At 44.6% G+C, this 13,954-nt stretch overlaps 1 protein-coding gene across 5 annotated transcripts in view; it reads left to right on the forward strand.

Moving 5' to 3' along the window:
* The window catches only part of NEO1 (neogenin 1), a 145,021-nt gene extending 136,340 nt beyond the window's left edge, over positions 1 to 8,681 (forward strand). For 4 of the 5 annotated variants that reach the window (XM_040413691.1, XM_040413693.1, XM_040413694.1 and 1 more), the window contains exons 21-28: positions 2,659 to 2,727; positions 2,834 to 2,978; positions 3,101 to 3,339; positions 3,507 to 3,599; positions 4,074 to 4,175; positions 6,194 to 6,451; positions 7,200 to 7,330; positions 8,262 to 8,681. In XM_040413691.1, coding sequence (XP_040269625.1) covers positions 2,659 to 2,727; positions 2,834 to 2,978; positions 3,101 to 3,339; positions 3,507 to 3,599; positions 4,074 to 4,175; positions 6,194 to 6,451; positions 7,200 to 7,330; positions 8,262 to 8,345 — 1,121 coding nt within the window. In that variant the 3' untranslated portion in view covers positions 8,346 to 8,681. The remainder of the gene's footprint in view (positions 1 to 2,658; positions 2,728 to 2,833; positions 2,979 to 3,100; positions 3,340 to 3,506; positions 3,600 to 4,073; positions 4,176 to 6,193; positions 6,452 to 7,199; positions 7,331 to 8,261) is intronic. The other variant, XM_040413692.1, reaches the window with a different exon arrangement.
* The last annotated feature ends 5,273 nt before the right edge of the window (positions 8,682 to 13,954 follow it).

The following is a 13,954-nucleotide window of genomic DNA, read 5'->3' on the forward strand; positions in this document are numbered from 1 at the left end:
GAGTCTGCTTGTCTCAGTGGGTTCGGGCAGCTCTCCCTTGGTGGCTGTCCCCGATGAACCTGAGGTCGGGGAGGTCCTTTCTCCCATTCTCCTGGAAGATCATCACCACCGATGCCAGCCTCCTGTGTTGGGGCGGCGTTCTCCAGTCTCGCATGGTTCAGGGGGTTTGTTCGGCGGAATCTCTCCTTCCAATCAGCATTCTGGAGCTGAGGGCGATTTTCCACTGCCTCTCCCATTGGACTCCTCTCCTTGCGGGCCTCCCGATGAGGATCTAATCGGACAGTGCTACGACTGTGGTCTACATCAACCATCAGGGCGGGACCCGCAGCCGGATGGTGATGCAGGAGGTGACGAGAGTTGCACGTTCCGGTGTTGTCAGCAGTTTACCTTCCAGGAGTGGACAACTGGGCGGCGGACTTTCTAAGCCGCATCAAGGTGGATCCAGGCGAGTGGTCTCTGAATCCAGATGTATTCGAAGAAATCTGCCACAGATGTGGCCGTCCGGATGTGAACTTGATGGCGTCCAGGGTCAACAACAAGCTCCCGGTGTTCCTGCCTTGCTCCCGGGATCCGAAGGCGTACGGGGTGGACGCGCTGGTGTCTCAATGGCAGGACTTCAGTCTCCTATGTCCTCCCTCCGCTTTCTCTACTACATACGCAAGATCGGGGCGGAAGGGTTTCCGACCGTTCTCATCGCCCCAGAGTGCCCTCGCTGCGCGTGGTTCTCAGACATGGCGGACGCCCCATGGCCTCTTCCTGACAGAATGATTCTACTGTCTCAGGGCCCGCTCTTCCACTGGAATTTCCGGTCTCTTCGTTTAACGGCGTGGCTGTTGGCCCCGCCATCCTGATGAAGAGGGGGTTCTCGGATTCAGTGATTAGAACCATGGTCAGTGCGAGGAAGCCGGCTTCCTCCAGGATTTACTATCGTACCTGGAAGGCCTTCCTGACTTTTTGTGAGAACTCGGGGTTCTCTCCCCTTCATTTTTCCATCCCGATGGTGCTGTCGTTTCTTCAGTCCGGGCTTGAGATGGGACTGTCGCTGAGTTCCCTGGAAAGTCGGGTTTCGACGCTGGCCGTCTTCTTTCAGAAGTCCCTTGCTCTTATGGTTCCTGTGAAGACCGTTCTTCAGGGGGTGGCACTTTCGATTCTCCCGTATGTTCCCACCTTGCCTCCTTGGGATCTTAATTTGGTCCTGCGCGCTCTGCAGATGGCCCCGTTCGAGCCTCTGAGAGGGGTCTCCCTGACCTTTCTCACCTGGAAGGTGGTCTTCCTTGTGGCCATAACTTCCATCCGATGGGTGTCGGAGCTGACCGCTCTTCCGGCCAGGAGCCTTTTTTCTGTTTATCTCCAGGACGAGGTTGTGCTCCGTCCGGTTCCCTTCTTTTTGCCCAAGGTGGTCTCTCCCTTCCACCTTGACGAGGATCTTGTTCTGCCCTCCTTTTGCCCTTCCCCGGCAAACCACATGGAACGCGCTCTACCTTCCCTGGATGTCGTACGGGCCCTGATGGGTATCTCGCGGCTTCCGTTTCCGTTGGCCGTTCGAATTCCCTTCTTGTGATTCCCAGGGACCTCCGTGGGGGTATGGTGGCCTCAAAGGTCACTGTGGCGCGTTGGATCCGCTCGACTATTTCCGCGGCTTATCACACTCGTGGTTGGGTTCCCCCGGCTCGGATTACCGCTCACTCCACTAGGGCGGTGGGGGCTTCCTGGGCAAGGCGCAATCGTACATCTGCATCTCAGCTGTGTAAGGCGGTCACCTGGTCGTCCTTACATGCCTTTACGAAGTTCTATCAGTTGTATTCACTGGCTTCGGCTGATGCTGTCTTTGGCCGCAGGGTTTTGCAGGCTATGATTCCTGTTTGACCGTTGGACGTTCCTCCTGGCGGTGCTGTGATTTTATTTTATTTTTTTTCCCACCCCATGGACTGCTTTAGGACGTCCTATGGTCTGTGTCCCCCAATGGATAAAAGTACGAGAAAAGGAGATTTTTTGTGAAACCCACCTGTAAAATCTTTTTCTCGACTTTTCCATTGGGGGACACAGCTCCCACCCATTCTGCCTGTTGCAGGAGGGGTCTTTAGTTCTGTTTGTGGTCGGACCTTATGACTTGGTCCGATGGTTTCCATAATTTTTGTTCTTTCTCCTTCTACTGCTTTTGCAACGCCTGAGTTCCTCCTGGTGGAGTCAGGGGGTATAGCCCAAGGAGGAGGAGCTCTTTTGTATTTGCATAGTGTCCCTCCTACTAATACCTCTAAGCTATACCCATGGTCTGTGTCCCCCAATGGAAAAGTCAAGAGATTTTACAGGTGAGTTTCACAAAAAATCTCCTTTTTAAGCAATTATTCAGGCAGTACATCCCCAGTTATAAGAGTGTGTGCACACTTATGCAACCACATTATTTTAGTTTTTTTTTTTGTTTTCTTCCCTCCACCTAAAAGATTTCAGTTTGTTTTTCAATTGAGTGGTACAGTTTATAGGTCACATTAAAGGTGGAAAAAGTTCTGAAATGATTTATCTTTGTCTCATTTTTTTATATCACAGAAACCTGACATTTTAACAGGGGTGTGTAGACTTTTTATATCCACTGTATATGTATTCAGTGTCTGCCTTGCGATATCCCTTTTACGCCTTATCTTATAGAGATCTTTCTTTCAGCATCAGGTGTAACTGGAAAAGGAAGCCGCTCTCCAGATTCAGGAGCAAATGGTGGTCCTCCACCTGGAGGTATTGGTCTCTTTGGTATTCTTTTATCTCAATTAGGCCATAAATAAATGCTAAAATAGTAAAATTGTTTTTTTTCTAACTTTTGTCCACCTTTGAACTTCTGTAGGCAGTAATAGTCCTCATGGGAGTCCCACCTCCCTAGATCAGAACATGCTTCTCACTATCATAGTGTCTCTTGGAGTTATAACAGTCTTGGTGGCTGTGGTCATTGCAGCGATCTGCTCTCGTCGCTCCAGCTCCCATCATAAAAAGTGAGTTTTCTTAATATCTGCCTTACGAATCATGTTTGTTTATCTCAGAAATGTATATTATCTATTTTTTATTTGTTGGTGCATTTCTCAACTGTTCTGTCTGTATTGATTTTAATTAAAAGAAAACGTGCTGCATGTAAATCAGTGAATGGATCCCATAAATACAAGGGTAATTCTAAGGATGTAAAGCCCCCCGACCTTTGGATTCATCATGAAAGACTGGAGCTAAAACCAGTGGATAAATCCCCAGAGACCAACCCAATGCTAACGGACAGCACCCTTCCTCGATCACCACAGGATCTGACCCCTGGAGACAGCACCACAGAAGGCAGCATCCACCAGCACAGCAATTCCTACCGAGGTGATGAGAAAAAGTGTACATTATGTTAGCAAGGGTGACACTTTGTTAGCTACTATATATTCCAGATCTATACCAATTAAACATAAAATTTGGAATGATAATGAAACCTTTGGATGCACATGTAATTATATATTTTTATTTTACTAATTAATTGCATCTTTTTCTAGGCCTGGAATCTGAGGATTCTGTATCCTCACTTGCTGGACGTCGAGGGATGAGACCTAAAATAATGATGCCATTTGACTCGCAACCTCCGCAACGTGAGTACTTGGAAAGGGTCTCCACTTTACATTGCAGGAAGCAATGAATCCGCTGTATGCATCAGTCAGCTGTTGAGTTCATGCTTGCAAACTGCAACTTTCTAACATCAGGAATAACATCCATTGTGATAATTTTCAGTCCTAGAATTGGGAAATGTTGGTAAGCAGTGAAAGACGCTCAGATTCATATTTAGATGTGCAATTAAATGTGTATCTGGTGTTGGATGTGGTTGTTTATTTCTTCCATTTCCACTAACTGTTTTAATGTTCCAGTTGCAAATCCTTCCATGCATTCTTCTCCATACATACATCCACAATTTCTTATTACTATTATTTGTTTCCCACCTATTCCCTTGATCCCATACTACAGTGTGATCTTTATTACTGCCTTCTAACCAACACCTATTTCACCATGTTGCCATCGCACTACAGCACTCCATTGTGCAAGCATTCACCATTCTGTCTCTGTTGCAGCGGTTGTCAGTGCCCATCCCATCCATTCCATCGATAATTCTCATTTCCGTTCTGTACCTGGGTTCATGCTGCACGTGCTGGGTGGTGCTCCTCAGGCTGCAGGTGAGACAAAAAAATATTATTGGATTGAATTTGGTTAAAGAAGTTTTCCGAGATATTTTTGTTGACCTATCCTCAGGATAGTTCATCAATATAAGATCGACAGGGGGCTGATAAGCTGTTTGGGGAGAAGCCTGAGTCATACCAGCGCAGCCTTCCCTTCATTGTTTACTTGCTCGCTGTCAACATCCCAGTGGTGAGCAGGTGTAATTAAAAGAAGCGTCCCATTCACTACTATGGGACGGCTGCTTCTTATACAAGTGTATACTACAGAGCCGTCCCAATGAAGTGAATGGGACGCTTCTTGTTATTGCACCTGCTCACTGCTGCGACGTCAACGGCGAGCAAGTAAACAATGAAGGGAAGGCAGCGCTGGGACGGCGCGCAACCTTCTCTTCAACAAGCTGATTATCTACCCTGAGGATAGGTCATCAATAAAAAATATCTCCGAAAACCGCTTTACGGATTCCTTTGGTGGATCTTGAGATTCCACACATGCGACTTGAGGGTACAACTTTTTTCATGGGCTCATATGTTAAAGTATAAAGAAATCCCATTAAGAATTGTATATTGATTTGCTTATTTAGTGGCAGTATATTCTGCAGCTTTGTCCACAGATTGTAAACGCGTGTATCATTCTCTTTCCCTATCTCAGACATACAGATACTAGGGCCAGTTTCCCTGGAAGCCAGTTTACCATTTAACGCTTTTTGTGAAAATAGTAAAACTACCTAGGATTGTGTTTGGACATGTATTTATTTATCTTTTAAGATACCTTTGCACTGGCCAATTCAGCAGATAGTTTTCGGGAACGAAGTGTTTCTTCCCGGCAAGCGCCTGCTTATCAGTGAAGGAGACCGCTGCATTTACATGCAGCGATCTTTCCACAGTTTGGGGAATAGCGATCGCTAATGCCATCGCTCATCCCCATGCAGACTTGTTTGCTGGCAACAGAGGCTGTTTACACAGCACAATCTGCTGCCGGCAAACTACTATTTAGATGCCTACACAAACAATCCATTTACCAATTAACTAGCGTTTCACTCGTTCATCAGATAATCGCTAACGAGCATTCCCATGAACACTCTTTAGCGATTATTTGTCGAATTCTGTGTTAAGGGCCCTTTAGACAGAGCATGTCCAGAAATCCCATTTTGCAAAACTACTATGGGCTGCTTTCTAGCCTCCAAAAATTACAAGATTGATCAGTAGCTTGTATTCTGTCACAAACAAATTTTGCGCTATGGTATATAATGCAGGTATGAAATCATGAGAAGCACAGTTATACAGAACACCAGTCTGAAAAACCTCCAACAGGTCACGTTAAGGATTTCCTGGAGGGAGATCTTGATGAAGTTACTGGTGACACAACTGAAGACTTTTTATAGCACATTCTATGCTGACCTTTCTAAGAGCAGCATATTATAGGGAAGGATCCGTTGCTTTAGTAGTCCAAAGGCGCAAACAAATGTGCTTTTTGAATGGCAGCTAACCAACAATACAGGCAGTAGTGAGCAGCCATCAGTAACTTCTGAGAGGGGTAAGGGAGTGCACCCCTCATGAACACAGCAGACTTAAATCCTCTGAATTATTTATTTGCTACCATCATTGCTGCTATTAATTTGAGCAGATATGTTGAGTCAGTAAGGGGTTTATGTATGTAGTTATTATACCTTAGAACCGATAGGATATGCAATGATTTTGATTCCCTTGCAAAACACTGCTCCTAGCCACCAGCTGTGCCACATCTGGAATCCCATATACTAGTCATATGCCATTACTTTCTGTGATGGAAATACCCCTTCAGGACAGATTTAGTCGCTGTCTGACATTACTTTCTTATTGCTGAATATTACTTTGTTTCCTGTTGGGTTGTATACATTTCCCTGATCAATGTTATATATGTTATGTAATTATTAAATACACCGTATACTCATAACAAAATTTTTAAGATCACTGAGATACACATTTTTTATATCATTAGAGTAACAATCCATATTTTTATTTATTTTACTGTATAGAGTCAGTCCGTCATACTCCCAGCTGTGATACAGTAGTAGCTGCATCGTCCTCTTCACAGACTGGTCCTGAAGACCCAGATCCTCCAGGAGGAAGTTTTCTGCCTGGTTCTTTGGATGAGGATGCCAGTTCCAGTATTCCTACTGCACATATTAGGCCATCTCATCCTTTGAAGAGCTTTGCGGTGCCAGCTGTTCCAGTTCCAGCCCCTGGCTCAGCCTATGAACCTCTGCCTAGCTCCCCCCTGTTGGCACAACAAGGTAAACTTAAAGGAACACTATAATGGTCCATTCACACTTCTGCAAAAAGGGTCCGCATCTGTTCTGCAATTTTGCGGAACAGGTGCGGTCCCATTCATTTTCAATGGGGCCGGAATGTGCTGTCCGTATCAGCACTTCCGGTCTGCGAAAAAATAGAACATGTCCTATTCTTGTCCGCAATTGCGGACAAGAAAAGGCATTTTCTATGAGCGTGGGCGGTCCGCAAAATGCGGAACGTACATTGCTGGTGTCCGTGTTTTGCGGATCCGCAAAACTCATACGGATGTGTGAATGAACCCTAAGCCTTTAATATTTTGTCAGTCTTTCTACTTGATCCTGGCACAAACAATCTTGTAGAAATCCTGCAGTGAAAAAGGTGGTTAATCTCCTGCTGATCTGCTCCATTTTTGGTAAAGAGGGCAGGGATTAACAATAGTTTTACTGCAGACAGGATACAGCAGGGAGGCTCCTTCTGCCACTTGTCTTACTGCTTGTCACAGGGCAGTGATGAGGAGAAGGGTGGGCATGGCTAATCTCCTGGGACACAGAGAAGATGCATTTATAGATTTCTCAGTTTTCACTGTAATTTGAGACAAAATAGGACTAATGGTAAATGGAGAAAATGCTGGGATTTTTTAGTGTTTCTTCTGTCATCTGACTGCTTTAAATGTTAGCAATATTAATCATTTTAAACTTGTGTTTTTCGTGTTTATTTTTTTTTTTTAATTTAATTTTTTTGTATCTGCAGCTCCCTCTGCGCTCTCTGTGAAAACTGCATCTCTTGGGACCCTGGGAAGGGTACGTCCTCCGCTTCCAGTTACTGTCCCCAGTGCCCCTGAACCACTAGAGACCAGCAGGATGCTTGAGGGCTCAGAATGTGTATGTATATTCTCCCCCTCTCCAATCTTTATAAAAAAAATCTATTGTTGGTTATTACATGTAAGTTCTGTTGCTGTTTTTCTTATGAACTAGAAAAAAAGAAAAATGTTACAAAAATACTTTCAGCATCTCTTGTGACTTGTGGGTAATTAAAAAAATAATAAAATTTACTCATTCATCTTGTCATAATATCGCTGGAGGCAGGCTATTTTTTTGTGGACCACCCTGGTCCACAAAAAAATAGCCTGCCTCCAGCGATATTATGACAAGATGAATGAGTAAATTTTATTATTTTTTTAATTACCCACAAGTCACAAGAGATGCTGAAAGTGGTCCCCATTCACGTCTGTGCATCTTTGGGCATGTTGCATAATGTTGGCTGATACGGTTTGCCGCTCTTCAGCAGTGATGCTGCAGAAGAAAAAATGTTTTGCTTTTTCCAACAAGATGGGGAAACGTGCCACACCTCATGGAAATTACTGGCACGGGTTCATAAACTGTTTACAGAGGAGCGAACTGTGAGCAAGGGGTTATGACCACCATGTTCCCCAGACTTGTCCACATGTGATTTTTTTCATCTGTGGGGAAATTTAAAGCAGAAGATGTACGCTAACAATCCACATCAAGGAAAACATCACAAACGCTATCCGCAGCATCATTGTTGAAGAGCTGCAGTATCGGCCAACATAATCCTATGTGCCCAAAGATGCATTGACGTGAATGGGGACCACTTTCAGTATCTTTTGTGACTTGTGGGTAATTAAAAAAAAAAAAAAAAAAGTTTTTCTTGTCATACTGTAGCTGGAGACAGGCTACTTTTTTGTGGGACACCCTGTATTTCAATTGCTGATTTTAGTATCACTTTGATCCCTACAACTGTCCATGGTTTTGAATTTTTTGTTTTTGTAAAACCACATTTTTATTTTTTTAGAGCTATGAACCAGACGAGTTAAGCAAGGAGATGGCTCACCTTGAAGGCCTGATGAAGGATCTGAACGCCATAACCACAGCATGAATGAACATATCCCCACCACAGAGGCAAACTTGACACTGTATAGACAGAGGCAGTTCAGCCCATCATGGGCTTTTATGCCACATGGAAATGTACAGACAAAAAGCAAGTGGGGATCCCAGACTGTTTCTGCCGTGGCAACCACCAAGGGCTGAGGCCTGATATTCTGTACCTTATTTCCTCTGATTTATAAGATTTTTGGGGGGTTTATATGAAACAAAAGAGAAATTTTATGTAATCCATGGAGGAATATTGTGTATTGCCATTGCTTTGGTTCTTTTTACCGCTGATGGGTCATCAACCTGTTGCTGTGGCTCAGTGTTACGCCCTACCTTGTGGCCAGCAGGAATGAAAAAGGACGGTTGTTTTTGTGCAGTGTTCCTAGGCTGCAAAGCACATCAGTTGGCAGCAACTCCCCCCTCCAGCCTCTGTGAGACTTCAAACAGTGTTACTCCCCCACCATTCCTAAATTTTGGCTAGATGTTTTTTCCATATCTCCGTCCATTTCTGAGGCTTGAGACCTAATGCGGTTACTGTATTGGACTGCTGCAGATAGATGGGAGGTCTGTGCAGTACATGTGAGCTGAAAAGACAGAATGGTTTCCTCATTTGCTAGCACGGAGAAGCCCTCTGTCCTACATTTTATTAGTGGCTACAAGAACAGGCAAAAAGGAGCCTTGTTTTAACAAAGCTGGTTTCAGCACTTTCACATATCAAACTATTTTCCATCTTGTGTGACTTCCTTGTGTTGTATATGAAATCGACCATCCCTACACATTCTTCTGTATATTGTCCTATCCTCCACTACACACAGTCTTTTCTGTACAGAAAATGCATTATTTTTTTTATTGCTTTCTCTGTAGTGTTTAGAATGTATCTTTTTATTGTGACTTTTTTTTTTTTTTTATAACATCATGATTATTATTTGGTATTGGATTTCAATACACTTTTTTTATTCAATCAAATTGATTATCATGGTCTTGTATGGTACTGCAAAGGCAAACCTAGCTGGTTCACGGACCTCTTATCAAACTAGGCACTAAACTGTTGCAGGTAATTAGATCGATATGATTAGAATGGTAATTAAGTTATGACACACAGTACAAAGGTTTTAGGCAGGGGCAGAAAAAATGCTTCAAAGTAAGAATGCCTTAAAAAAACAGTTAATAGTTTTTAAAGTGAATGAACCAAAGAGAAATGTAAATCAAGTCAATATTTGCTTTCAAAACAGCATCAGTTCTTCTAGGTACACTGGCACATAGTTTTTGTAGGAACTCGGCAGGGAGGGTGTTCCAGACATGTTCTTTTCACTTGATGCATAGTTCTCAAACAACTAGATCACTTGTCCGGCGCTGTCAACAGGATTTCATATATGTATATATTACCTATATGAAATCCTGTTGACTGCGCCAGATCTAGTTCTTCTCTTCACTTGATGCATATTCTTCTCCCGGTTACCGCTCCTGGAGAGCGGGCATAGGATCGCGGAAGCAGTCCATGGTCCCGTTTGCTGGTCGGGTTGTAAACCAGCAAGGCACTCTATAGTTGTGACTCCTCACAAAAAAACAACAGTAAGCACAACCACAAGAGATATTGCAAATCGGCTTGTGGCAATGGATTTCTGGTAAAATTCTGGTATTCTTTAATATGCTACATGAGTCCCTTCCCTTTGGAAAAATGTGCCCTTTGCCCTTGATACAATATGGCGGTCATGTTCTGGATATAGCCTAAAAGATAGGCCTCCTCACCTATTACTTGCTGTGGTATTCAGATATTTCATTTTCCCTCTTGTTTCTGAAATAAAAGGGTGTCCTGAGACCATAGGTTGCAATAACGCCTGTACAAGCGTCATAGACTTTTTTAGTTCAGGCCTTTTTACTCCCTGGAAAAAGTCTAAGGCGTGCCAATACGCCTTAGACTTTTTCCTGCCATTCATCAGTGCCGTGAACGGCGAGGGCAGCGCAGCGATGCTGCCTGTGCTTGAAACAACCAATAACAAAGCTCCTTACAGTAAGAATCTTTGTTATTGGTCAGGTTTGAGTGGGCTGCCAGAGCTTATGCAACTCAGCTCTGAAGTGAGTAAGGAGGCGCACGATCGTCACTGACTGGGTAAGTGGCCTTGCTGTGTAGTGAAATTTAGTGGGAGTCCCAGATCTGAGTGCCTTGTTGTTCACTATAATGAGACTAACTAGAGAGCGCAGCCATGTAGCCACGCCCCTGTACCCCTTATACCCGGCCTGCAGCCCCGATCCCCCCCGGAACTATAATCTCCTGCTCGACGCTGTACCGCTGCTGCACCCCAACATCTTTGCCCACCTGCAGCCTGCAGCCTCCCCCCTCCCCCACAAAGAGCAGCCCCGTGTCCTCCCTCCAAACTTCTACTGTGTCCAGCAATGAGTGGCTGTGAATCCCATGTGAGGAGGCTGTGTACTCTGACATCTCTAGCCCTCACCTTACTGTGGTGCATCCGCCTGGCCTTGGGGCAGGATTATCCATTTGGGTTTGACTATTTCATGGAGGAGAACCCAAAATAAACTGTCTACAAGGATCAGTGCAAGGCTGGTAGGTGCATGCGGTTCTCTCCATTCAGCCGGTGGTGATTGCTGTGACTGCCTCAGTGCTGAGGGATCAGGTTCTTATTCGATCAGGACCAAACCCTTGTTCTTGGATCTGTTAATATTTTTTTTTTTGTTTTTTTATTATTATTTGCTCACAATTTAATTAGTTTACTGATTGCCTAGAAAAATGTAGCCACTAATTGCAACCAATTCAGTACTGAAAAGCCCCAAAACGTGACCAATTTCTCCAAATCACAGGTAGATTAGCCAAAAACTTGATAATTTATTAGATTTAATTGATTGCATCCGATCTGCCGACAGTTATCGATGCCGCCGCTTATCGCTTTGTGCAGAATTGCAATTAAGATGTAATGCTTGAGAGCAGAGTTTGCATCTTTATTAATCTTGGTCCTCAGCGGTCTGGCGGCATCCTGGCAGTGCATCCTGTGATCTGCCGTTAGTTGGGAATTCTGAAGTTGCCTTGCTGTGTAGTGAAATTTAGTGGGGATCCCAGATCTGAGCACCTTGTTTTTCACTATAATGATGAATCTGAAGCGCTCAGCTGAGTGCTGTCTTTCCTCCCTGCTGAGTACGGTACTGAAGATGGCCTCAATAGAAGGTCTAGGGGACAGTCTTCCCTACCGCGCTCAGCAGTGAGGAAAAGTAGCTAAGCGCGGTAGTGTCAGCTAGGGTCTCGGCGCTGGACACGCCAACAGGAGACCAGCAGCAAGCAACACCAACCTCAGACTTGGGTCTGACCACCAGCTGCAAGATGGTGAGGACATGGGAGGGAGACCCTCAGGGCAGGTCATTCTATTGTCCTGTAGCTAGAAAAATAGAGTAGGTGCAGCAGACTGTGATGTGCCTGTGTACTCTGTGTGGGGCCAAGCACAAGCCTCCTGGCTGATACAAAGATGTCACAGCATGACTGACTTACAGATACCCCTACTCATTGCCAATGCTAATCTTGGAGATAACCGGGGGAGAAGAGAGGAGGCTGCAAGCACCATGAAACAGGAGGCTGCATGAGGGGTAGGGTCTGGTTCACACACAGACAGAAGTGGCCAAGGAAAAGCATCACTGTCCCACTATATACCGTACACTATTAAACTATGTGCTCTATAGTCCAGGACACTATCACACTATATGCTGTATCACTATGTACACTGTCACAGTATATACTGTACATTATCACACTATAATAGTATAACAGTACACAATGACAATCACTCTAAATTCCACTATGTGCACTACATACAGTACATTAACACACTGTGCTACCCTAAGCCTACCACCCAGACCCTGCAGAGCCCTGTGTGCCTCCCTAAGCTTGCATAGCCTCTTACTGTGCCACCCTCACCCTGCAGAGCTGTGCCACCCTAAGCCTACATAGCAACCCCTTAATGTTATGTAGGCCTTCGTATTAACTATTTGAATTACTGTCTGTGAAGGTGCTCATTTATCCAGGTCATGGTATATCTGTAAAGAATAACTCAAGGCAACTGGACTTACTGTAGATTTCTTGATTTCAAGAAATCTACAGTAAGTCCAGTTGCCTTGATTTATTCTTTACAGATATATTTGAATTACTGTAACTTTCGTACTCCTCATCAGCTAAAAATACTCCTCAAAGATGGTAAGAGGAGTATTTTTTTTCACTTTTCCAGAAAAAATGTAGCACGACCACTGCCTGAGACTTTTATCTTGCCCTGTAGATAGAATATATTTAAAGGGACACTGTCACCTGGATTTCACTTACTGAGCTATTAACATAACCACATCAGTCCCCACAATTTACATTAAAATATACTAGTATTACAGCCCTTTGTCTTTTCATTTGTCTAGAAAATAGCTTTCAATCATATGTTAATTACCTCGATAAGGAGCTGCCCCTCTGGCCGTTGGAGCCCAGCCACGCCCATTATCTTGGAGCCCAGCACCGCCCCACTGCTAATTTATTCACTGCTCATCACCAGCAAAATGTGTTTGTTGTGCCCAAAATCTTGAGCATGCGCCGTGGATACACATGTCAGCGCCCACGCGGTGTCCTGGCATCGGCCTCACAGAACTAAGTGCGCATGCGCCAGCTTCACTCGACTTGGAAATGCGTGAGATTTCGGGCGCAACAAACACATTACGTTGGCGATAAGCAGTGATGTGGTGGTGATAATAGCTCAGTAAGTGAAATCCAGGTGACAGTGTCCCTTTTTAAAGGGGTTTTCTAGGATTACTATTATCAGGTGTGCTTACTTTTTATTCAAGGTTTTTTGTTTGTTTTGGTTTTTTCCAGTTTTGACACTCCTGGCCCATTTTCACATGTATACAAATCATTCTGGTTATGTATGCTGTATGTAGCATGTCCTGTTGCTGTATCCAACCAAACCCATGATGTAGTTCTCTTTTCTCTGCCACAGCTCCAGCACTGCTCCTAACAATGCCCAGCTAGTTTATAGCCTCCCCTAGCTAGTTACACAGGAAGTAAGAGCTGCATGGTCATGTGACCACAGTCCCGAATGTTACCTTTAAAACTAACTATTTTAAATGATGTTGTGCAAACATACAAATAAGAAATCAACTTATGTATGATTGAAGGGCAGGCAGTAAAGGGTCAATACCATAAACGGCTAAGGTCAGAACAGGCAGGGGAGGGTCAGTCTGTAAACAGGCAGAGATCAGTACAAGAGCAGACTAACTGAACACTCCTACCATGGTTGCTAGCAAGCTAGGGAACCTAAAGCTCCGGTACTGTACCATAGCGAAAGATGCCTTAAATGCTCAAGTAAAAAGCCATTAGCTGAAGGAAACTAGGGTGCAGGCGCACTCTCTAGAGACAAGCCAGGATGCCTTCACTGAGAAGAGCAGGCTGTGGCCTGCAGAAGCCACGTGGGATGCCGTCGGCCGGCTGGACCCGCTGCTGGGCATCAAAGGGCAAGTGGGTTTGGGCCACTAGCAGACAATGAGGACATGATGGGTGAGTGACATGGTACCGATGCCTGCCTGAGGGAGCGTGACAGTGGTGAGCACAGGCTGCCGATGCAACAATGAGACTCATGA

This window comes from Bufo bufo, chromosome 1 (genome assembly GCF_905171765.1).
Source record: "Bufo bufo chromosome 1, aBufBuf1.1, whole genome shotgun sequence".
Taxonomy (NCBI): Eukaryota; Metazoa; Chordata; class Amphibia; order Anura; family Bufonidae; genus Bufo; species Bufo bufo.